Below are 25,269 nucleotides of genomic sequence, written 5' to 3'. Positions count from 1 at the left end.
CGCCGGAGTCCGTTGATGAGAAGAGATTCACTGCACAGTCGAGGAGTGGTTGCAGGTCACCAGTTTATTCTGATTAATCAGGGAGCAACGATCTGACATACATTCAGCATGTACAGGAAGATGCTCGAACCATAGGTGTCGGCTCTAGGTCTTTATAGGCCTTTTGGGGTGTGGCCCCCCTTCTTCTGTACTTTTCCACCTACGTGACTACCACAGATTTTGACTTTTGCTCTAGTTAGTGTGTGTGCCTGTCCCCAGAAAAGAGTAAAAATAAGTGTCAGCTACCTGATCGGTTCCTGTTCTCTTACTGTCGGGAACAAGGCCCTCCTAACCTGCTCGGTTCCTGTTCTTTTACTGTCGGGAAGAATTATTAGTTGCATTCTTAAATGATTAACCCCTCAATCTATTTAGGACGAGATCATCTTGACCTGTTTTCTTTTCTACCAGTTCCCGTTTTTAGTGTCTGCATTATATTAGACACTGTGTTATTAAACATTAGTCAGTTAATATTTGGATTATAGTGAAACTACCCCTTCATTATTGTCTAATGCACCCCTCAGGACCGAAAGTAGGAAAACATACAAAAAAAATTACTAAAAGACTGTCTGGGTGAGATTCCATATTAACGGTGACTTTAAAAGAGTTTACAGAAAACATGGGCGGGTTGTGAAATAATAAAAAATAAGCACATGTATATTACTAAAGGTTGTGCATCGCATGGAAATTTATACATAATAAATATATTTGCATGTATATAGTGAGATCTAGCCTGAGCACAAGTTCCAGGTTGATCCTGTAGGGAGTATTTCATGAATGGCACCTTCATTGTCACTCGCGCACACCCCCGCAAACGCCCGCAGCCCGGCCCGACCGAGAAAAGGCATTCCGCCTCATTCCCGTCATTCTTCTGTTTATATTGTTACTGAGTCAAAAATGGCGGACACCAGTAACCCCAGTGGCCAGAATCTTGGATTCACAGAGAAATTAAAAACGTGGCTTTCCTGGTCATGGACCTACATCTGGGCTCTTTGGTTCGCGATGGTTTTAGTTCTCATCTACGTGCTGCGGAGTCCACTGAAGCTCCAGGAAACGCTGTCAACAGGTAACCGTGTCGGGGGAACTACTGAGCCGACAGGCTTAGGCGACGGGGCGCTAGGAAGTTAACACGATCCGGCTAGCTAGTTAGCTATCACTGACACTGACATTCTAGCTGGTACACCTAATGCCCTTGGCACTGCAGCATTTTCAAAAGAAATCCTACATTCCAAAATGGATATTAAATGGCTACTGACTAAGATTGTTTTTAATAGTCAGCTACCAATATGTAGCTGGCAATATACGTTAAGATAATTATTGCCAGTTACATTAAGTAGTTATTTTTCATTATATTTAGAGGTGTTGTACTTTTTAATATTAATAATAGGTTTTCTCCGCATAAGCATACTTAGCTTTTCGATTATTTTCGGTTAATAGGTCGTATTTGCACAGTTTGCCCTGGGAGCGGATTATGACATCCGGAGTGTAACACTGTGGGATTGTTCGGCGCGTGCAGCCGCTGTGAAGCAGCGCCCGTGCGCAGGCGGCCCGCGTTACGCAAATGGCGTGGAGATGTCAGTCACGTGACGATGAGAAATAAGTCCTCTGCTGTGCAGAGGCTAAATTTTACTATAATTTCTGTCCAGTGTATGATTTTAGCAATTGCATCAATTCTGACTACGGGACAGAAAAAGAAATCGGGATTGTATTAACTTTATTTATTTGTTTGTTTATGGTTGACATATACGTAATGCAAGTTAATATGCACATGGAATGTTTCTTTTCATGCTGTGCACACGCGCATCTTGACTTCGTACAAATGAATCCAGCCAGGCTAAATAATTAAATACTCAGCAGGATTCCTCCCGCCAGTGTGGTCTGGAACTGCCACTGTTCTATCGACCAATGCTACCTATCGAGTTGTGCTATCGAGCCTTTCTGCGCATGTGCAGTTCCACCGTTTTGGGATTAAGGTTAGGTTTTAGGGGTTAGGGTTAGGTTTTAGGATTAGGGCTAGGGCTATCGATTAGCGCTACGCTAGCCTAACTTGACAAAGTAGCTCAACTCGTCAGAACACTACCTCTTATGCAGTGGGAGTCGGACAGGGAATAAAGACATTAGTATTTACACCCCCACCCCCCCCCTTTTTTAAAAAGAAAAAAAAAAACACCTTGATGCACAAATTAAGTAAAATATGCAAATAAGGGACCGTAAAATTGCGAAATTCATGACACGATTAAACGGCTAAATCGTCTAGGATATTCAAATGAATATACTGAAACAGCATTCATGGTTTTGTAGACATCTATTTATAGCCTTGGTTACTTGTATATCTCGGGAATAATTAAGGAATTAATACAAGTTGCGAAGTGGAAATTATTGCCAGGATATGCATGTAGGAGTACGTTTACTGGCCTTACGAAAGCCTGTTTGATAACAGCATGTTTGTTTTTTGGTGCTAAATGTCGGGTGACCAGGCCTTATATGTAAGGTGAAGGTTTCTTTTCTCTTCTCTTTTTTAAAACAATTTTTTATCTTCAGACCATTAGTCATGGTTTTAAACCACTTGTACATTGAGTTATTTGTAGATTAAATACTTAAAGATGACCATGCCATCTGACATAGAAGATTCATATTTTGTGAAATTTTGCATGCTGCTACACTTTCTGAGGTTCTTAAACTTACCTTACCTTAAAGTAAAACTTTATTTCACCAATCTACAAAACAACTTATTTAACTAGCCTTCTAAAAATGTTATTTTTTCACAGTCTGATGGTCACAACTTAATGCTTAACACTGAAGGATAATGAGTTTTGTAGATCTGACTGTAAATTGTAATTATGTGAGAAATTATTTCCTTTTTTAAAGCTTCTGTCTTCCTGAACACACTGACGCCTAAATTTTATGTGGCACTCACTGGAACCTCATCGCTAATTTCTGGCCTCATTTTGGTGAGATATTTTGTATTTTGATATCTTTTGGAAAGTGTGTGTGTGTTTTCAAAATCTGTATGTTTACTGTATGCAATTTTGTTTGGTTGGTTATTTTAAGATGCTTGGAATTATGCTTTTAAATTTTTCTTTCATTTGTTATCTGAACAGAAGTTTTGATCACAGCAACTCTCTGCGTTCTTTCCTATTGTCAGATATTTGAATGGTGGTACTTCCAAAAGTATGGAACCTCATTTATTGAGCAGGTCTCTGTCAGCCACTTGCGCCCTCTGCTGGGTGGAATGGAAAATAGCAGCTCGGCAGGCTTGTTCTCAGCGAATGGAGATGCGGAATCTAGACAGAGTGTTTCAGGTACTTTTTTGTGTAGAGTAGTTATTATATGCAGTATAGATTAGTTTTTTTTATTACTTTCATTTCCTATAGTAATAAATTGTGGCTCATACAGAAGATAGAATTCCATAAGTACATTTTTTATTTTCAATTAATATTCCAGTAGTAATGGTATGTTTTGATTTGGAATTCTAATGATGCACTTAGTAAAAAAAATGTTTTGGTGATCTTTTTCAGAATGCAAAGTCTGGAGGAACCCGTTAAACTTATTCAGAGGATCAGAGTACAGCAGGTATGAAGAAAAAAAATCTTTTCATGTTCATGGTCTAATTAAGGGGTTATGCAGTGTTTGAGAACACATTATAATCTGTAAGTTTAATATATACATGTGGTTGAAGAGAGGTAAGGAGCGTCCGCTGATTACAGTGTGTTTCTGTACCCACCACACGACAAAGCACCTCAGGGATGAGAACCTGAGTGCAGCCTTGTGTTAGGCGATACCTCAGCACCACACTAGTCCGAATGGGACAGTGTGAGGTTTTTCTAGTGGCTGGGGTGTTAATCCTGCCACAACCCCCCAAAATTTTCCTGTAAGTTGGAGGACCTGCTTGCAGGGCTGGATGTAGATTAATGTCACACCCAGGACAAAGCAGTTGTAGGTTAAGGGCCTTGTTCAAGGGCCCAACAGAGTAGGATTGCTCCTGGCATTCACGGGATTCAAACCAGCAACCTTCATATTGCTGCACAGATCTCTAGCCTCAGAGCCAGCACTCCTGTGCTTGAAGGAAATGGCTAAATACATTAATTAATAGGCACTCCATTTATATTTTATTTTATATAATGAAAATTTAATTAGAAATTTTAATTAGGATGTATTAGCGCAGTTCCTTTGGGTAATTTGGTATACTTATATAGTTATCCAGTTTAGGTGGATGTGTAGATCGTTTTAAAATGTGTATGAGTTAGGGCTGTATGATACTGAAAGAAATTCACATCACAATATTTGACATTTTTGTGAAAAATACTGAGATATCTATAAAACAAAAAAAAACAATCACCCAAAATAAAATAAAGCCAAATAGAACCTGTTATTAGTACCAACAGAGTGAGCCATAAGTTGGTGGTGTTGCTTAGAGGTGTGCCGACAGGCACAAAGCCTTGCAGATAATTCACTTGCTTTTGCTCAGTAGCTCTCTATGGAACCCATCGCGTGGACCTATTGTTAGTCTCCCCAGGCATGTGCCTTGTCCTTCCTGATGCAATCTTCAGACCCACTGTGACCCTCGATTGATTTATTGGGTATGGAAAATGAATGTATGGAAATCAGGCAGATCACCACATTATTCATGGTTATAGTCTTCATCATATTTACTGTGGGTTCTCTTGGGTACCGTTGACAGGAAGTCATTTTGCTGATGACTCAGAAATGGGTGCAGCTTAAGCCAGGGCTGCAAATGTCAACAGGAAATGTTTGCGGCAGCAATCCTTAAGAATGGTATTAATAAAAGCATCGTCTACTGTTATTGTGCTCCGTCCACACTGTCACCCGGTGGTGTTTCAGCTGGATACTTTGTACTGTCCCTCCTCAAGGCAGACATCCAGGTGTTGAGGCAGCATCTTGCTTTTGTGTTGTTTGAAGGTATACCTGGGTCACTGGGAAGGAACCACTGACATACTATGACATGAACCTGTCCGCACAAGACCATCAAACATTCTTCACCTGTGACACACAGCAGCTTAAACCTGAGGATGTAGGTTTGTATATCTTTGTATGCTTTTCTGTGCATTCTTATTGAATATTCTTCATTTTTTCTGCATATTATATTATTTTTTCATTTGTTCTTTAAGGTCTGCTTTCCACAGTTAGAGGAACCACGGCAAGTGTATTTTTTTGTAATCATTTGTCCAATCATATGCTCCCCTGTTTACTTCTGGGACAAGCTGCTGCATTGCCATTGGTGAAATTGTGTCCCAGATGTGTCGATGATTTTTGGTACGTTTTCTTTGCAGCATGTTTTACAAAGGTCATATGCCTCAGGATTCATGATCTTCAGCATCTTGTACTGCTGAGGCTTCAGTCACCAGTCAACAAGGCAGACCTGAGTAGGCTCTTGGTGTCACATTCTCAGGACTTTCTGGAGTGATGTCCAGAATGCTCCATCCAGACAGATCTGAAATGCTCTTTATTAGACAGTTTTTCCACTCCCTTTCTGTTGATATGTCACCACCTTTCCGCAGTCAGACTTTGCCCTGGAGTATGTTTTCAGGGGCCGCCAGACAGCCTGCTGGGCACCTGCTATGTTCTGTCCGTCTGGTCCCACAGCAGATTCTCTTCCCGCCTTCAGGCGATGACCATCCCTCTTTGGAATTACCACTGCGAGTACGTGAACTCTGGAATGCATGAAAACTAAATGGTCCTCATATGTTGCAGTTCCTCCCAGCTTTTTCTGCTTCCCTCTTGGGGAGTGCTCCATCATACCTGTCTTGTTTCTCTTGATGGTCAGTTGTTACCTCGATCTACGTATTTATACATAATCCATATGCATCAGTTTCTCTTTTAACCTTTGACTGTTTTGGTTCTCAAATAAGCCAGTAGTAGTGATCACATCCTCATCTTCAATGCTTCAGCCTGGATTCCCTTAAAACCAAAAGCCTTTGACCTGATCTTGAGCAACTTGAGCCATGTGCCCCCCCCCAAAAAAAAAAAACACTTACAGCCCCCAGTTTTTACTGAAAACCCTCCCTGCTGTTAATCCCTGTGCCAGTGACTCTGCTAGGCCCGCACCTTTGCTGTGCACTGAAGTGTTTCCTTTTTGAAATCATCACAAGACCTTAACATCTTACATTTTTTTGTTCCTGTTACTGTAATCTGACATTGCCAGGATAGAATCGTATCACTGGGTTTTTTAACACATATAATAAAGGAAAAAGTGCTGTTCAATTTTGCTTGGTTTGCACTTCTGGTGTGCCTCGGTATAAGTGCTTCTGGCAGAGGAGGAGGGCTTTCCACTGAAGTACTCACCAGATCATTCTTTTCTGAATCTGTGTTCTTATGCTATGATTGTCAGCTGTAGAGTGTGGCAAATTATGGGACCTGATCTGACTTCAAGGAAACCATGACGCCATACTCATTCTTCTTTTTATTCTTGAACTGTAAGAGTAACTACACTACTGGCAAATTTGTGCCCATGAAATCGGTTTGTGCCACATCTTTCCCTTCTTCTCTACAATTTCTTCTATTCCTTATTTCCCAACACAACAAACTACGGGGTGGTTTCTACGTCATGTTAACTTGGAATTCCATTCTCTTAAAATACAGTCATGATGGACTTTGGCTACCAAAGACTGACAGTTTGTGCTCATTGGTCTCTGGACCAATGGACTATTCATAATTGTATTGCATTGCTGACCTGGGCTCAGGCACAGTGTACACCTATAACATTATATGCTATACCTACTATACCTTTGAGGGTGTCACACAACCAGGCTTCACTAATGAACAGTCACTTTGTAACTGGATGTCGAAAAGTCCATATGATTTCCAAAGTGAACTAAGCTGTGGGAATGAAATCCATGAAATTCCTCCTATTTCCATATTTATCTGAAAGCAGTCATTATCACTAAAGACAAATGTTAGGTAATCCATTGGTAAAGATCTCAGCTGACATCCAAATCAGTGGCAAGAGCTCACAAGCCAGGGCTGCACAAACTAATAAAAAGGGAAGCAGCCTGGACTGAACACTGTAATTACCAGGCTGCCGTCCAAGGCCTTAACTTGTCAGGGTGGGGTGTGATATCAGCTTGACCGTTATCCCCCCCCCCCCCCCCCCCGAGACTTGCGGCCTCCAGCTTTCTTCTTGAAAACTTGCCCACTCCCCCCAGCTCTGCAGTTCATCTCCGTAACCAATGAATCTGACAGGCCCCCACCTTTGATCCTTTGATGTGGACACCAACACATTGAAGATGCACAAGTGAGGGAAGCTGAGCCTCACGGCCTCGGGGAGGAGATACCACATGCAGCGTAAGCTACACATACCTGCTGTTGGTAGTGTGGCAAGTGAACAAGAACAGCCACATCGTACATCTGGCAATTGGTCAATATTCCCCCTTCTGTTTGACCAGTTATGCTCCAGTCCAGTCTATGAGGGCCGACAGCTGTTCACTTTTTACTGTTCACTTAGTGACTCTTTTGTAGTTGAAACACCAGGTGAGATGACATACCTGTCCAAATATCAACTCCAGTTACATCACAGAACACAAAAGACTTCTCATTCCTCCTGTCCTGCAGTGATGCAGAAAGCCTGGAGAGAGCGAAACCCCCAGGCCCGGATCAAGGCTGCGTACCAGGCCATTGAGCTGAATAAGGAGTGAGTCGCCCATCCCTCCCTCATTGCTATTAGGTTAGCGTTGTGTTGCGTTCAGTCATATGACGGTTTTTTACAACTCGTGTGACAAATTACCTCAAGGTAGCCGGAAATTCAGTATCTGCGTATCTGTTACTATACCACTTCACTGCCTTCAATTACCAACTACCATCTAACTTCACTTACATTGGGAGAAGGTCAGCACATTTTTTCAGTTGACTTTTTGTAATCTTTACATCATGCATTTAGATTTTTTAAAAATTTAAATGCATTATTGTGATTTATTTTAATTAAAATTTAGAATGTTATTTGATATATTAATCAAAAAGTAAGTTAATATTTAGCAATTGGTTCTTTCTGTTATCCCAGTGCGACATTGTCAGGATAGAGTGGTATCATCAGATTTCATAACAGAAATAATAGAGGTTCTGCTGCTGGGTTCTGCGTGGTCTGTTCTCCAGGTGCGCCTCGGCATACGTGCTGCTGGCGGAGGAGGAGGCCACCACGATTACGGAGGCCGAGCGACTCCTCAAGCAGGCCCTCAGGAGCGGTGAGGAGGGGCGGGTGGGGCCTCCGGCTGGCTAAAAATAAAACCTCTGACTGCTGATTTTGTCGGGATTTTAACTGAAGAACTTGCTGGAACATTCTTTTCTGCATCTGGACTCTTATTATGTGATTGTCAGCAGTAGCTTTTGGTTCATTTTGGGACCTGATGTCATATGATTCATACTTCGTATAAATAGCTTATTTAAGTAATTATTTATTACAAATGCACTGTATATCGCTTACAGTGCGGCCAGGTCAATATATGTTTGTTCAAGCGAGCACTTTCACTGTGTTAATGCACCTTGCAGATGCGCACTGTAAAACCCTGAAGGATGGCCTTTTATCCCAAGATTAGGAGCAGGCTTATTTTTAATGGGCCTTTTCCCGCAGCTGGAAAAGACACCAACGTGCTGGCCTACATCAAGCGCAGGCTGGCGATGTGCGCACGCAAACTGGGCAGAGTCAAAGACGCCGTGAAGATGATACGAGAAGTGAGTCGGCGGCACGCGGCTCTTAAAGGCCGACCGAACGTCAGCTGAAACCAGGGTGGCTGCTAATCTGATAGCTAACATGTGTGCGAGACGGGAGAAATGGGAGTATTTGCTGGAATTACTGCGGTGGCTTGCAGTTCACGTAAGGTGCCTTTCTTTAAAGTAGGGCAGCAGTAAGCAGTACCCAGTGTCGATCTATAAACAAAAGTTGAATTTTAGGGACTCAACAAAGCATTTGAATATTGGGAAACAACGTCTAGCTCTTGCTTCATACTGCATTGTCCCCTTTCTGACAGTTAATGAAAGAGTTTCCTCTCCTGGGAATGTTAAATATCCATGAAAATTTACTAGAAGCACTCCTGGAGATGCAAGCCTATGCAGATGTGCAAGCTGTCCTTGCAAAATATGATGGTAAGATGGGCCTTGGGGATTATAATCTTATACAGCTTCTCGGGCCAAGAGAGAGATGGGCAGAATTTGATCTGTTTTGATCTGAAGTATAATTTAGTTAAACAGAAATAGGATTTACGAGTCACTTAATATCGTTACACAGTGAATATTATAACTTCATTAAGATTCAAATGATTCTGAGCTCACTTTCATTTTTGTTTAACAGTGATACTGCAGAGTGTTTTTGTGTTATATTCATAAAGGTGTCACTAGTCAAGGCTGCCAAGGACATCCCTGTCACCTGAAATCTTCCCTTAAGTTTATCTGAATTATTCTTCACAGAATACACTGATTATGTTTCCTCTGTGTTGCGGATTCCAGACATCAGCTTGCCAAAGTCAGCAACTATATGCTACACATCAGCGCTGCTCAAAGCGCGAGCCGTCTCAGACAAGTACGTACCGAATAACCTGCTAAAAGAGTTATTTCGGAAGCCTTGTAGAGGGTAACCAGACCAATTCCATGCTGTTTTTTTTTATTTGACCTGTTTTTTGTAAGGTTATTACTGTTCAAATCTGAGTTAATGCTATATAGCTCACAACATGTAGGCATTTGCAGGTTTGTTCACCAGATCCAAAGCGTGGATCTAAACTCGAGGAGGTATACCTCACCTGTGACCGGCGTCTGCCCCCCCCCCCCTGTAGATTCTCCCCAGAGGCAGCGTCACGGAGGGGCCTCAGCACAGCAGAGATGAATGCAGTGGAGGCTATCCACAGGGCCGTGGAATTCAACCCGCACGTGCCAAAGGTCAGAACCTATGGACATCAAGACTGTATCGCTGTCTCCAAAACAAACCACAGAGAGGAGCCGCGACCTATCTTGATTTTTTTTTTGTCTATTAAACATGACATTGATACCATTTCCTTCTTCTAAAAGCACTGAAGTGAAATAATGTATCTACACACTCATCAGGGAACTTGTATTAGAACCTTATAATATGGGTACATAAGAGGGGAAAGAACATGCAGAACATTTCTAGAGGATGAACGTATCTGATAGAGAGTGGGCTGTGTGTGAATAACCCTATTAGCATGTTTCACTTCAGGTGACCAGCAGATGTCACCCTTGGTTCGGCATATGAACAAAGGTCATTATGACGTGCTAGAAGTGATTGAGTGATCCCAAGTATAATTATCCAGCATTTCTCTACTGAATTGTAACTGCCTGTGTGCCACTGACAGTGGATCACGTTTCACACGTTATTATGCATTTCTGCTTTTAATTTTCACCCCTTTTAGTTTCACTGCACAATAGCATCACCAATGAAGTGTCAAATAGCTAGTATATAAATTAATTTAATTATTCAAATTTATTAATTGAAGTGTGTGTTTTTTGATCGAAATAGCCATTAGCAAATGACCACCAGGCCTCCCAGATCACAGATGCCATGCTTCGCGTCTGTGAGGTCAACCCATTAGCTATGGGCTTCAAATCATTCGGTAAACAGAGTGCCAGTGCTCTTGGTGATGAATGACCTGCACCCAGTGAAGCAGGGGATACAGCTTCATAGTGAAGCAGAGGTGATGAGGCAGCTAGCACGTCCACCTTCGCTCTAACATCCTGGAACTAATTTAGCTGGAGATGCTGCCGGCCCGTAGAAAATTGTTAAACTGGCAAATGCAGCTGTATCATGCCTTGCCGGGGGCCGCCTCTCCCAGCAGCCGAACTCACGGCCTCTGCTTGTGTAACGTTTCTGTGAAAGTTCCCAGCCAGCTGGGGCTGCGCATCCGCAGAATCCATACCTTGGCGCGATCTCGTTGCCAAAGGTGTGCCGGCGGTGTCCAACCTTAAGGTCGTGCGGGATGGCGAGTCCGCTGGAGAGGCCATCCGACATCAGGAAGCCCCCTGTGAGCTGCGTGGACGTCATTTGGGGAGTCTGGGAGAGGGGATGGGATCATGGGCGGTGGGGATGACGTCCATTCGGCGAAACTGGTGGGGAACAGAGGCGGTTCTCAGCTTGAATCCGGCAGAGCTGCTTTCGACCTCGCTGTATAACATCTGTTTCATGGTGCGTTTTGGAGTAGCTTGAGCCTGACCCAGGCCAGGTTCATCGCAGCCTGTGCTGTTCCCAGATTTGATGGTGCTTGAGATGTTAGGCCTTTCCAGATCCTCTTTCTTGCCAGTAGATCGGTGGGGTCAGAGGCCCATTGAACATGTTCTCCTGGTTCTGGTCTTAAAGTGGGCCCAAAAAGTACTTCTCACAAGGATTAGACTTGGAAGTCTGGGAGGTAGTCTCCAGAGGTCGAAGAACAAACTGTAACCTGACAGCATGCTGGATATCCACTTACGTTAACTTTCATGTGGTTTGGAGAGCTGGCAATTCCCCATTACAAACCCTTTCAACTGCAGTCAACTTACCGCCATCATGGGTGAAGGACGGTGTCTGAAACTTTGCTACAACCAAAAATAATGACAATAATAACAATGCTGACATCTAACCCATTTGCCTCATCTATATTTTTCCACTTGTTTGAAATACTATGTTGTCTTTCTTCTTATTTAACTACTAAAACAGGGCTTTATCACCAGAAAGGTTATATTTGTTTGAAAACAAGCCTGTAGGTTCAGAAGCTGTTTCACACTGCTAAAGATTATTTGTGTCAAGTTATTTTATTAATGGGTTTTTGACATTGGTTTGCCAGAAACAGGGGCAATCAGAACTTTATAGGTACTTTTATTAAATTGTGGTGAAATCCCCTGTAATTCCTATTGCTCACTGGGAAATATCAACCATGCAAACAGGATGAGGTCTCTGACTTGGAGAACTATAATTCCTACTGGTTGGCACTAATGAAACCCAACCCTGAGCCCCAGGGAAATTGCTTTATCTGCTGCTAGGACAGATAAGTCAGGCAGCATGGTAGTTTTACGTAGTTTCCTTGACTCAGACGAGAGACAAGGTGCCGTCTTTGTTTGGTCTGAGGGCTATTGGCCAAATCCACAGTGACACATCTGATCCCTTAGAGTCATCCGGACCATTTCAATAGCAACAACTGGCCATGGATAGTAAGGTTTCTTGTAGATCGTCTTTTTTGCCTATACATTTAAACAAACATTGCAGCTTTCAGTTGAAGCCAAATAGCTAAAGTTTACATCGTGCGCATCAAACAGCTTCTAGGACTTGAGCGACTATGGCCGTCTCTGTTTGAGGAAATGTAAAAAGTGGGGGTGTGGATCAGTGGATCCATTAGGCCAGAAACGTCAGGCACACATCCCTGTCACACAAAGCCGGATGGAATGTTCTTCTCTGACGAGTATCCGTGTCCTGACGGGTGCTTAAGGAATGATGTGGAAGCTGAAGGTGTTCTTGGGCACGGAGCAGCTGTTGAGGTTGGCTGTTGTGGTTGTCAGAAGATAGCCCCCCTCCCCCCCCCTCCTTCAGCCCCCCCCACATCACACCACATCCAAGACGGATTGTGAGCAGGAGACAGATTTACGGCAGCCAGATATTCCCCCTGGGCTAACATCATACCCGGGTCCCAAAGGATTCTCTACACCAGTCAGGACCTTCCACACGCAGGGATCCAGCTGCTCTGTGGGAACCGGTCCAGGCTCTGCCGCACCCTCCAAAGCCCCCCACTCACTTCTTCCCGTCCAGCCAGATAAACCTCTGGCAGGGGCGGAGTAATTGCTGGAAGAAGCCGGGCCTGTCTGCTTGACTGATCTGGTGCCAGCAGGCCCCTGTGACGGCCCTGTTTCACTCTGGCCCAGGCGAACTTGTGTTTAGAGACAGATATGCCTCCCCTTGGGTTCCTTGGCCTCTCATGGTATCTCAGATGGATTGACATGCTTGACTTTGCTGGCTGGGTGGCTGGGGGGGGGGGGGCTGGTGGCCTGGATCTGACTTCTCATGGTAAAGTCTTCTGTGTCCATAATCTGGCTCGCCAACTTGAAATGCTTAAGTGAAACGTATCTAGCTGTGCGTTTGAATTGGGATGTATGAGTGTAAGCTTTGCGGTTAGCTTCTGCTAATCTACATGGACTCTTCTGAAGGCTGGCGCTGACTAACACAGCAAGGCGCATCATGTGCCCATGTGCCCTAATTGCTATGTTTACTTCCAGACCACCAGTGAGACAACAATATGACTTATTGAGGCCTGTTAGCCAGCTCCTATTCAAATATATCTTAGTATTTATTTTCTTCTCTGTCATGGCTTCCTCTGAGGACTTTGATGTAAATTTTTTGTCGCCTCCTTAGTTGATTACAGGTGTATGTATGTGTGTATATCACAAGCTCTAATGGAAGATAAAGGGCCGATCTTCCCCTTACAAAAGGCTGTGCTTAATTTGGAACGGTTCGTTTCCAGTCCAAGCTTCGCACACTGGGACTGGCAGGCTCATCTTCCCACGACTTTATGTAGCCCGATAACCGGCTCTGCGGTGATGCCTGGCTGCTCGGTGAAGCCGCCCAGACACCTGCGTGAGCACGCTAGCGGCCGCTCCAAGCCCTCTCCACCGGCGCATGCCTTCCATTGTGCTGCACACTGGAGATTAAAACCAGACCGCGCCTCATGGCCTCTCTTTAGGCACACTAGTGTGTCTGGGATAAAATGGGGAACGTGGCTGAAATGCGATCTGGCCATCAAAGGGCCAGCACAGAAGGGCAAGAAATGAGGTGTGACTTTCTGTCATCGCCAGCATTGCTCCCCTTTGCTGGTACGTGCCACTCAAACACCCCCCCCACCCTCGTCCTCTGCTGGGCCCAAATATTTCCGCATGCTTATGGATGCACACAAATATACATGCAGGGAAAGGTGAAAGCAGGCCGGCTTGCCTTGTACCTCTGATCTCACATGCTTCAGGAAACGGGAACTCTCATATTGCAGTGTGTGGGAATGTGTGGATGTGTTTCCATGTGTGATGAGAGCGGAGCGTGTGCTTTATATTTACCAGAGCTTTTTGAGTAGGAGAAGTAGCCACTTGCCCTGAAGAATTAGCAGGTATTAGAATTTGTGATTTTTTTTTCAGCATTTTTACCTTTTCTCTATAGAGTAGCAGCCAAATGTCTTAAACGTGAAATTCAGGAGACCTGTAAGTTGACAGCGCATGTGAGTGACGTTGCATAACCTTTTCACAAAATTCCAGTGTCCTAGGCCCTGCGGGATAGACTGGGAGATATGTAAGGGTGGGGGGGGGGGGCAGGGTTTGATCGCTCCCTTGGCTTGAGTTCCCACTGTGGGGGTTGTGGGCCCCTCCGGGCAGCCCCTCTGCCTCACAGAGCAAGGCCCAGGAGGGATTAGGGGGGGATTAGGGGGGGATTAGGGAACTTGTAACCCTCCAAAAGTGTCATTCTGAGACTCACGGCAGTGTGAACTGTACTGCCTGGAAGGGGATTTGCTGAACGGTGTGGCGGGGGTGTAGCCCAGCCCCACCCCTTGATGAATCGTGGGGTTGTCCACTTCAGATAGGCGGCAGGCGGGCGGGCGGGTGGGTCGGGGGGGGGGGGGGCTTCACATAGCTCTCCTTTTAGTTTACATTGTACAGAGTAAATCAGGAGTGGCTTGTTGTACGTCCCATTAGATCATCGTCGAGCACACACTCCACAGGGAACTTTCACCACTTCCAAGTTATGTGGGAACCAAGCTTGGTGTGGTACCTGAGCATAAGACCAGGGACTTACTCACAAGCTCAGGGTTTTATCTACCAGGCAAATGCTGCTCAGCCTCTCAGCATCATACTGTAGTCCAGCTAAATGACTTCTGCGCCTCACTCTCTCTATGCATTTCGGTTTGGTCAGGTGTTAAGAAAAATGGACAGTCGGGTGGCGCTTGATAATATTGTGCTGATTGATTGTGTAAATTGTCTCCAAGGACTCGTGTGAAGCCTGATGTTTACCTTCGGGAATTGTGTGTCGACATGTGGCCTGATCAGCGGCCTGTCTGTCAGTGTTTTTGGGCATCTTTGTTTATTTACGAAGTTTATGTCAAAAGATGACAGACTGTACTATAAATAAACATTATGCTATGCCTGACAATGATTCATCTTTCGGTTTAGTCAAGGCTTATTGTATCTGTGATTAATGTAGTACTGATATTAAATGTCAATAGATTAACTAAATGCTATTCAGAGAGAGGTGTAAAGTTCTGGTCCAGATAGTACAAATTCAGACCAAGGTTTTGTTTCAGCCAACCAGCCGAGTATAAAGAGTCATAGTCACAGAGTACTCAACTGGTTGGTTTAAACAGAACCTTGGTTTGGATCTGGACTTTCTGGACCTGAACTTTCCACCTCTGTCTTTAATGGATGACTTTTGTGAGTCCCCAGTACTGATACCATACTACATCTCTCAGTAATTTCTTTGAAAACTGAACACCTTTTTCACATTAATCTGTCTCACTCCTTGTTTAGCCGACTTGCTATCTCTTTGCAGTATTGCTTCAGATAGAGATGAACCATTTCTCCCTTTCTGTTCGCAGTACTTGTTAGAGATGAAGAGCCTAATCTTGCCCCCAGAGCATATCTTGAAGCGGGGGGACAGTGAGGCAGTGGCGTATGCCTTCTTCCACATGCAGCACTGGAAGAGAGTCGAAGGAGCCTTAAACCTTCTCCACTGCACTTGGGAGGGAAGTACGTGTGACCCGCATTCTTCCTTCCATCCCTCCCTCTCCTCTTCCTTGTGTAAAGCTTTCCGCATTATGCTCTATGTTCATCATATCCCTCATAAGCATTTTCCTGATGTTTTCATTGCGGTCCCATTGTACAGAGACGGTGATATTCTCTCTTGCATTTCTACAGTAGCTCTAAGTACTCCCCCTACCCACAAGTCTCTGTCATGCCATGCTCACTTAGATCACTATGTAGATCATTGATGCACACAGCCTGTTTCAAATGGGGGGGAAGAGAATTATTCATCCTTTAACTCTCCCCGTGGTTCTGCTGGATGTGAACTTCAGTAAGCTGTACTTGCTTTATTACAACTGACTGTTATTTAATAGGACTGATATTTGAAGACCCAGAGCTCTGCAGTGCAGACCGAGTCTTGCTAGGGCTGGTCCAGTCTCTAGCAGTTTTATCGATGCTCTGGAGTAGGCCATACATCATGTGTGACGTAACTGTAATAGAATGTAATGCTTCATGCTTGATTCAAAACTGATTGTGCTTAAAAGACTAGTGCAAATTTGGCATTTTGAGACTGACCCATTTTATCAGTCTGTACTGAGGTAGTTATTTAGTTAACTATTGATTCAGAACATGAAAAATGGAGTGCTGATTTGTTTTAGTTAACCGGCAATGCTGCGTTACAATGCTGTTTTTTTTTTTTTTAAACGAAGAATAGACTTTTTTCTGCTTATGAAGGCTTCTTTGAAGCTACTTTAGAATCTTTCTTTTGTTTTCTGAAAACTATGACAACACATCAGTTTTTACCTCCTTTAGAATACTCTTTATGATATATTGTCAGGAAATTGTTTTTGAAAACATTTGATTTGCAGATGTGTGAAGAAGAATCTTTCCCACTGTGGTATGACGGAGTTCTTGGCCTTTGTGTTTCTCCCAGCCTTTCGGATGATCCCCTATCCGCTGGAGAAGGGGCACCTGTTTTATCCCTACCCTGGCTGCACAGAGACAGCAGACCGGGAACTTCTGCCTTGTAAGTGGGTCCCTGCCCTTAAGCCAAGGATCCAACAGAGCCTTCTATCTTAGGAGAATGGGCTCTCTGAGGACGCCATCCTGCAATCCTGACAGGCTTTTCAAAATATGCTTTCTGTCATTTCTAAAAATGTATGGCATTCGTCTCCAGTACAGCCAGAGGAAGTTTTTCTCTACAAATGAGTTGAGCTGAGCATATATTGTGATATGTGGCAAGTCCTGAGGATGAATTAATTTGGAAAATCTCTTTGGTGTTTTCATACACTGTATATGTTTCCTTCTTTTTGGATTTACAGTTGCACTATTATTATTATTATTCTGAAATAATTGTAGTTGAGAAGTTGTGTGGTCTCTGAGTCAATCACACTCAACTAGATTCATGTTTCCAGGGTAGTTATATAGCATTGAATAGTGTTAAACAGGCACTTTATTGCAAAGCTGCAGTGCCTTTGTTTTATTCATGCTGTCTTCCATCATTTTACTGCGATGCTAACTGTTGTGCTCTAAAACTCCGCATCAAAGCCCTTCTCATGCTCATCTCTCCTTTACTTCTCTGCTTATTTGAAAGTCCGTACCTCTATCTCCCGATCTTCCCCCAGCGTTCCATGAGGTGTCAGTGTACCCAAAGAAGGAGTTACCCTTCTTCATCCTCTTCACGGCCGGACTGTGCTCCTTCACCGCCATGCTGGCCATGCTCACACACCAGTTCCCAGAGCTCATGGGTGTCTTCGCAAAAGCGGTAGGTGGCTGCAAACCTGATCTGAATAGCGGAAAAAATAACCGCACCTTCAGTCTTATCTGCTTTCATTACATCTTGTACCCTTTGTTTGTTAATGTCAGAGGCTCGGAGTGCAGAAGCAACAGGAAGTACCTGTTCAAGGACCAAATGTGGAATTAAAAAACATAATGGCAGCAGAGAGTCTGAATCTAGTCTCAGGAAATGAGCAAGGCTGGAGCAAATATACTGTAGTGTATGTTTGTTATGAATGTGAAATGAATGTGAATATAAGCTATACATCTCATAAGCCCCTTATGTCATGTAAGGCTTCATGACCTCATACAGCCTGTTCTGTTTCTACATCAGAGTTTGATGCTTTTATCTGAGATGTATACATTTAACATTTATATATTGCTTTTATAGGTAATTAGAGATCGACAGACTGTGTTAGGCAAAGAAGGAGTACTTCCTAGTGTGTCAGGGGGGGCCTTGATATCCGTAAATCGCCAAGTAGAATAGTAGCTGACAGAGTTAGGGACAGGTTTATAAAACAAAAGGTTGTTTCCCTGTTCTTGGCCATTCTAGAAGAATTTCAGTAGGTGCGTGTGAAGATTTTATCTTCCATACTGCCGCTGACAGGGTTATTTTGTGCTGTTACTGAGTGTGAGTTTTATATCTTTCTCCTGCACACAGCATGTTCTTGTAAGTACTGTAGGTATTTTTTGTATCTCCTGGTTTTTGATGGCATGGATCTGTGATGCCCTTATAAGGCAAGTAAATGAAAGTGGTGTGAAATTATTTTGGATGTGAAATAGTAGAAGTGTTAGTTTGATGAAGTATGGGGGGGCGGGGACAGAAGGCTGGCAGCACTTGGGCACCCCCAGGAAGGACACCCTACAGATGGCATATAGAGACTCCAGTCGTGTTTCCCCTTGGACGTGTGTGTAATGAATGACTCATGGGAGTTTTATTAACAGAAAAATGTTTGGAGAACAGAAAGAAAAATGATTGGTTCAGATTGTAGAGGAGCTGGGTCCAAGCAATGAGAGGAGGTGGGGCCAACCAATCAGATGTCTATGTCTTGGTCCCACCTCTTCTAGTTGCTTGCACCCGTTTTCTTTGCAATCTGATTGGTTATCTCTGATTTTTCGGTCTGCCCTGGGTAAGTAAAACTCCCGTAAGCTAAAGGGTGCCTTTTGTCAGCATCAGCAGGCTTGTGGATGTGTCTTGGTGACCTCCTGTTGCCACTGGATGGGGTAAGGTTATGCTTTTGTGCATTTGAGCCGCCCCCCCCCCCCCATCAGCTAGGCATGATCAATCTTACTGAGCATCATTCACTCAGTGCACTTTGATTTAAAAAGAAGGAGTTTCCTCATTGTCCCTGGGATGTGATGTCACTCTCTCGACTTGTGTGAATCAATTCCTGGGATGTGATGCTACTCTCTCGACTTGTGTGAATCAATCCCTGGGATGTGATGTTACTCTCTCGACTTGTGTGAATCGAAAGCATCTTGTTGTTTCCACAGCAACGGAATTCTAAAGGTACACCCTCTCCAGTGTCACATCAAAACAGTAGATACACTAGTAACAATAAACATAAAATAAATAAACAGACAAGCCATAAATAAACAAACAGACCAGCACGATAAAGAAGTCATACCCCATAGTTTCAAGATATTGCACGTTTCGCCTATTGCACTTAAAAATAGCAGCATTGAAATTAAGCAATGAGTCCAACTTAGTTGTAACCATGAGACTGTTTTGTAAACATGAAGGTGCACTGGATCAGCTTGTCAGCTTAGCAGCATTTAGCATGGTGATGGCTGTATGTTCCTACATGACAAATTTGGGCATGATCACCTGCATCAGGCTGAGTGTGTGTGGCTTTGGAGGCTCCTGGCGTCTGTGTTTCTGTTTGTGTATTCTTTTGTTTCGGAGGGGACCGATAACCCCCCATCCCCCCCGTCTGAGGAGACAGCTTGTGCTAATATCTATCAGTGGTGTTCCAGCCACATCTGCTGGGATCCCAGATCTGGGGAAAATCAGTGCAGACGAATCTGGAGTGCAATTCTATTCTCTCCCTGCACTACAACATCCCCCATACTGCTGCCTCATTAGTGTGTCCCAGCCGCTTACATATCTGCCCCCAGCCCCCATCAGCAGAACACACACTGACACAATAATGAATAATACTGTCAGGCTTCTACAATGCAAGTACACCACTTGTTTTGTCTATATAGGAATGTTGCTACCACTTACTACTTCTGCTTCCAGACAGTTCTAACTACCAAGTGATGATTAAAACCTAAAGTAGCCTATCTGAAATCATATTTGTATAAATTCTAAGTTCTGCAAACCACCTGGCACAAGATAATGTGTTAACTGAAAAACCTAAAGAAATGATAAAATATGCATACAAGGCCTTAGTCTTTGCTATGTTGTAAATCCAAATGCACTATTACTTTCTAAATTAGTTAGCATCAGACTAACTGGAAGAACATTTCTGGCTGAGATAAGTTGAACTGTGCGCCTTCGACACTCAGCCAAGGGAATGTCACTCTCTCCTTCCCTCTAGAGGGCATTGTGATAAAGGCTGAGGGGCTGCTTGACCGCGGGCCTGGCTCTGCTGAAGTGGAGGACCTCGAGCACTTCAGAGATGTCCACTTAGACGTTCTACCCCTCGCCCGTTCCTGCTAGGCCACTTTGTACTGTCTCTCTTGTGCTGCCAGTCTTCTGACAGTGCCTTCCTTCACTGGCTGCTTCACCCAGTCCTTTTTTTCCTTTTTATTAGTTTATCGGTTTGGGAGTGTTTTCCAAGTAGTGAATTTGGGCACAGGGCCCTGTCAGTGTCTGCTGTAAGAGCTCGTAAGTGGCAGTGCAGTACTCTGCTGTGGCGTACACCATATTTCCATCAGTGTATACAAAGTCCAACGGTTGATCATCCTGAATAATAACTTGTAGTTCATGGTAAGTTGAAGGTGTTTTTGTTGTTCTGTGTTTCAGAACCATGTCAGTTCTGCCATACATAGAATCTTTTTTGTTCATTCCTATGTTTTTTCCATTATGAATATGTGTGAGTGTGCCCTGCAATGGGTTGGCGCCCCGTCCTGGGTTGTTCCCTGTCTTGTGCCCGTAGTCTCTGGGATAGGTTCCGAACCCCCGCGACCCTGAATAGCAGGGTCAGCAAATAGATGGGTGAATGGATGGATGGATATATTTTTGTCACTCATGCTGTTTATATTATTTTGTCTTTTTTCCTTCTTTGACTGAGAAGCCACGCGGAGGAACACCGCAGGCTGCAACTATTGAACATTCCCTCTATTTTTAGAATCCACTAAATCATGGCAACTGACACTTAGAGCAATAAAAACAAGGTTTCTGTTTTTAGCTTTGCTTGTGCTGGTTCTGCCGCACGTGTCCATGTATTTATGACCTTGATGTTTTGTTTATCTGGCCTTTGGGGAATGCTGTTTGAAAACATGGCTCGGGTGTACAACGCAGAGGTGGGGGCATGTGCTGTACCCTGCCCATGGCGAAGACTCCCTCAGACGCAGCTTTTACGGCAAGACTGGCCAGGCCTGCTCTGTGTTGTAATGGTCTCATTAAGTCCCAGCTTTCAACAGGTTAACTCCCACAGCCTGAGGAAAAGCAGAGACCACCCCTAAAACAATTAAGATCCTGGGAATTGCCCTAAATTGTGGGGCACTAGGGCCCGCTTAATGGTTGCTGGAATGGTGGGTAGGACTTTACTCTGCTGTTCTGAGGAGCCATAGCCTGCTTATTTGAGGGAAGGAGGAATGGGGGAAAAGCTAGATGCTGTCTCCAGAGCTGCTTCTGGTAGTCTTTTCCATTATGGTGTGCAGGCCATGCTTATTTTAACCCATGTTGGTGTGTAAATGTTGAGAAAACAATACCACTGAAGTTACTAAAACAATAATCTTGCAATTGATCATGTGACTATGGTTGTGTGAAACATTGTTTTCCTCTGCCTAAAGTTGTATAATGGTTTGCCTAACATGTTGGAACTCAAGATCAGTGTTGTTTACATTAGGTTATAGTGTAGAGGTTGAGGAGCTGGACCTATAGAAGGAATGGTTCTAATGCAAATTCTGTAAGGAAGCACTATAGGAAAAATTCCCTTAAAAACAACCCACTTTTCTACAGCTCTACAACTGCCTGTTTGTGGAAGTTTGGAGTATCTAATGGTGGTAGTTGGATTAAAGTGTAGGAATATAATTTTCAGATTCTGTCAACATGCATTATCAGTGGCAGGTGGAGTAATTTGTCAAGGAGTTCATTTGTAACAAATGAACCTTTACCTTTGTTAACTTGAGATTATGGTTAAAGTTGTGACTGTGCTGTCATATTGTGGCATCTCAACTATTGTAATTATTTTTTTCTGGTTTCTAATCATCTCATAGACAATAAGTAGCTCCACAGTCATTCAGCTTCCAGCCATCCACTTCAGGATACACATGCTCAGTCGTTTTCTTACATGCTAATTAGCCAAAATGCATGTCTTGAAAGCCAGGGCATCCATTTTCTTTCCTTCTATAGTACGCATGCATGGTACCTATGCAGCTTGGGGAAAACATGCCCCACCCCACCCCCTGCCCACCCCCAGTATCAGCATCCTGCGGTAGGCATGTAGCAGGCAAGATGTAACCGAGCGCACTGTAATTCCCCAGCATCTACAGTGTTTACAAGCAGCATGTCTGTAATCTGGTCACAGTGAAAGGGATTATATGTGTTGATAAACAGTGTGAGCATTTGGACTGGGGTGATTTGATTGATTGATTGGTGCTGAAGGAATGACGACGGTGTGGGGAGAGGCTCGTACGGGCAGCACGATCTCCGCACGCTGTTTACATCTCAAAAGTGGACGCTTGTTTATTGAAATGTTCATCAGTCGGGCCAAATACAGGCAGGGTTCTCTGCACTGGGTCCACCCCTCAGTTTTCATTCTGACCTCAGAAAGGCCCCTTTTGCAGAGTTTCAGCCAAGTTACTGGAATCTTTCCCAGGCATAAAGTCTGAACTTCCTTCAGTTTCCCTATCGAATTAAAAATGGTTTCAAATGGATTCACGTTTGAAAACCTCTATCCATAGTATTCCATTAACCTTTATTTGCTTTATTTCCATTATTTGCTTTCACTTACATATTCTTCAGAATTAAATGTATTAGTCTCGATATGTGTTCATAAGTTCATAAGATCTTCAACTGTGCTGATGAATAACTAGCTATGGAAAATGATAAATGATGAATGATAATTTTTATTAACCGACCAGTCAGAAAACAGAAAAAGACTAAGTTGCTCACCTTTCAGCAGCAGTGTCACCATAGCCGTCGGCAATTAACTCCTGTTGTTCAGTCATGTCCAAGTGCTGACAGACTTGCCTCATAACTACTGAAATGTATTGCTTCTGTAATTGTTGAAATTGAAGGCTTTTGCAGTATTTGTGTGACAACATGCAAGTTTGGTTGATTAAATGGAAAACCGTGTGTTGCTAAAAAGAGCTTGATAGCTAAAAGACCGTTTCTCTGTTGGCCTCCAGCAGCGAGGTGAACTGAAGCAGGGCCTTACTTTAATTCGTGGTGTAGGATATTTAAAAAAAAACCAAGGTATCCGTAAATCACTCGCAAGTTCTCGTTCACATTTTGGAACAAAGTTGTACTTGTAGCTCACAGGGAAGGAAGGTCACCGTCCAAAACCACTGGACTGCTGTCCAGGTAAGATATTAATGAGCTGCCTTAATGGTCCTGTAACTTTGGCTGGACATTTCTTCGCTTGGGATCTTTGTATGTTACCAGCCACAGGACCAAGTCAATTATCAAGTTTGCTGACGACACCACCTTAATGGGCCTGTTCCCGGCAAGATGGCCAACAGGGAGACAGTGAAGCAAGAGGAAAATGTTAGCGAGACTATGGAGCTGGCCATTGACTCCAGGGAGCAGGTCCCAGTCCCGTCTACATCGGCAGGGAAGCTGAGGAGAGAATCAGCAGCCGTAAATTCACTGGAGTCCCCCTGACCCTGAGTGGTCACCACCCCCAGCCACCAGCACCTTTATTTTCTCAGGCGTCTGAGGACGGTCCCCGCACTCTGCAGACCAGGACATTTACACCATATGCTACCTCGGAAAAGCAGATCACATCTTGAAGAACTCCAGCCATCCTGCACAGGCATTTCCCTCCCTCCTCCCCTCTGGCAAGCAGTTATAGACCATAAACACCCGGACATCAAGATTCAGGGACAGTTTTCATCCAAAGGTCATAGGACTGCTCAACAGGCACTGATTTACACTGCACTTTAATAGTAATACTGCTACGCTGTTACATAATCTAGCTACTGCTGCAGTCACTCACAACGTCATCTCTCCTCATGTAATGTCTCACATACTCCAGGATTCCACTTGCTGTCTGTTGTGTCCTCATTGTTATTGATATGTATTCTCTCTACATTGGTTGTTATGAGTTTCTGGGTTAATTCATGAATTTCACAGTACTAGGAGCACGTGACAAAACTCGAATCCTTAATTGCAGAGGTATTCTTATTCTGGATTGTGTTTCCATTAGTAGACACCGAAACATTGCTACAGACATTTGCTGATAAAAAGAAAAATGTAACATTTATACCCTTACTGTGCATGTTTGCCTTGTTTAGTTGAATAGAGGTAAATTGGGTACATTGTCACATATCCCATCCTGCTCTCTGTGAGAGACACAGACAGGTGAAAGCAAGATTTGGGGTCAGAGTGTGGGGTTAGCCAGTGCGAACTGACCCTGGAGCAGTCAGGGTTAAGGGCCTTGCTCAAGGGCCCAGTGATATATAACTACTCTGCGAGCTACAAATCACAGCATGACTGTACAAAGTCTTACATCACCTCTAACAGCGTGCTGGGAAACTTTATCCTTCAATAAAATGGAGTCTCCCTGTCGTTAAATTTAGATGTTTGTTTTTAAAATTGTGCTCATTTATATGCAGCTGGATATTTTTCTTAAGCTATTCAAGTTATATGTCCTTGTCAAGGGTACAATAGAGGTTTCCGTTGTGTGGTTATTTAATATTTATATGTGTGTGTATGTATATATAACATATAAGTATATATAAATATATATATACATGTGTTTATATATGTTTTGTATGTATATGTATATATTTTAAGAAAGTCATAGGACAGGACAGGACAGGACAGGACTTAAGTGTAGCCCTCAATCATTGATATGCCAATGCTAAATGCTATGCTTCTGCTGAGATATTGTCCCCCTCTTCTCTCTGCAGTTCTTCAGTACTCTCTTTGCACCTTTGAGCTTCTTCATAGACAAGATGGAGAGCTTCATGCCCTTCAGCTTCTGGTACCAGCTGACTCGAATTTGAGCTCCTACATCTGTATGACCCCCCCCCACCCCCCATCAACTAAAAATGTTCGTAGCTCTGTCTGTCCAGTGGCCTCACGCCTACCCACCTGCGTCGCACAGCAGGCCAGGAGATGAGGAAATTCTTGTGATAAATATTCAAGTTACAGAGGTTCCTAAAACTGCATTGCCCTGAAATCTGAATGGTTTCTCCAGCAGATGCACAACCGTTCAATAAAATACACAAAAGCTGCTTCCAGTGTTTTTTGGTGTCTTTCATAATTTAAATACTCTGGTCAAGTCAGCCAATGTCATAACTTTATTTACTTTAGCTGCTTATTTTTCCCCCACTAAGAATGGATCTTAAGTTTAATCTGGGAGTGATCCTCTCAGACGGAAAAACAAGTGCTTTTTATTATTATGTAAATATTACATTTTTTAA

At 43.6% G+C, this 25,269-nt stretch overlaps 1 protein-coding gene across 2 annotated transcripts; it reads left to right on the top strand.

Annotated features, from left to right (window-relative positions):
- Positions 1 to 899: 899 nt before the first annotated feature.
- st7l (suppression of tumorigenicity 7 like) lies at positions 900 to 25,080 on the top strand. 2 transcript variants are annotated; one of them, XM_023825645.2, is made up of 16 exons: positions 900 to 1,102; positions 2,905 to 2,987; positions 3,182 to 3,338; positions 3,555 to 3,609; positions 4,957 to 5,072; positions 7,606 to 7,684; positions 8,143 to 8,231; positions 8,618 to 8,718; positions 9,015 to 9,129; positions 9,490 to 9,562; positions 9,813 to 9,915; positions 15,585 to 15,735; positions 16,664 to 16,756; positions 17,355 to 17,494; positions 18,677 to 18,729; positions 24,754 to 25,080. In XM_023825645.2, the coding sequence occupies exons 1-16, from the start codon at positions 934 to 936 to the stop codon at positions 24,779 to 24,781; spliced, it is 1,605 nt and encodes a 534-aa protein (XP_023681413.1). In that variant the 5' UTR covers positions 900 to 933; the 3' UTR covers positions 24,782 to 25,080. The 2 variants fall into 2 exon arrangements, with proteins under 2 accessions (XP_023681413.1, XP_023681411.1); XM_023825643.2 differs by lacking the exon at positions 18,677 to 18,729 and having other exon boundaries at positions 901 to 1,102.
- Positions 25,081 to 25,269: the final 189 nt, after the last annotated feature.

This window comes from Paramormyrops kingsleyae, chromosome 6 (genome assembly GCF_048594095.1).
Source record: "Paramormyrops kingsleyae isolate MSU_618 chromosome 6, PKINGS_0.4, whole genome shotgun sequence".
Classification (NCBI taxonomy): Eukaryota; Metazoa; Chordata; class Actinopteri; order Osteoglossiformes; family Mormyridae; genus Paramormyrops; species Paramormyrops kingsleyae.
Note: the sequence above shows the minus strand (reverse complement) of the source record. Positions and strands in the feature narration are given on the sequence as shown.

Coding starts and splice junctions, on each gene's coding strand:
- st7l (XM_023825643.2), top strand. CDS start 934: ATGGCGGACACCAGTAACCCCAGTGGCCAGAATCTTGGATTCACAGAG. Junction 8,719..9,014: donor CCGTGAAGATGATACGAGAA/GTGAGTCGGCGG, acceptor CCTTTCTGACAG/TTAATGAAAGAGTTTCCTCT. Junction 15,736..16,663: donor CCACTGCACTTGGGAGGGAA/GTACGTGTGACC, acceptor TGTTTCTCCCAG/CCTTTCGGATGATCCCCTAT.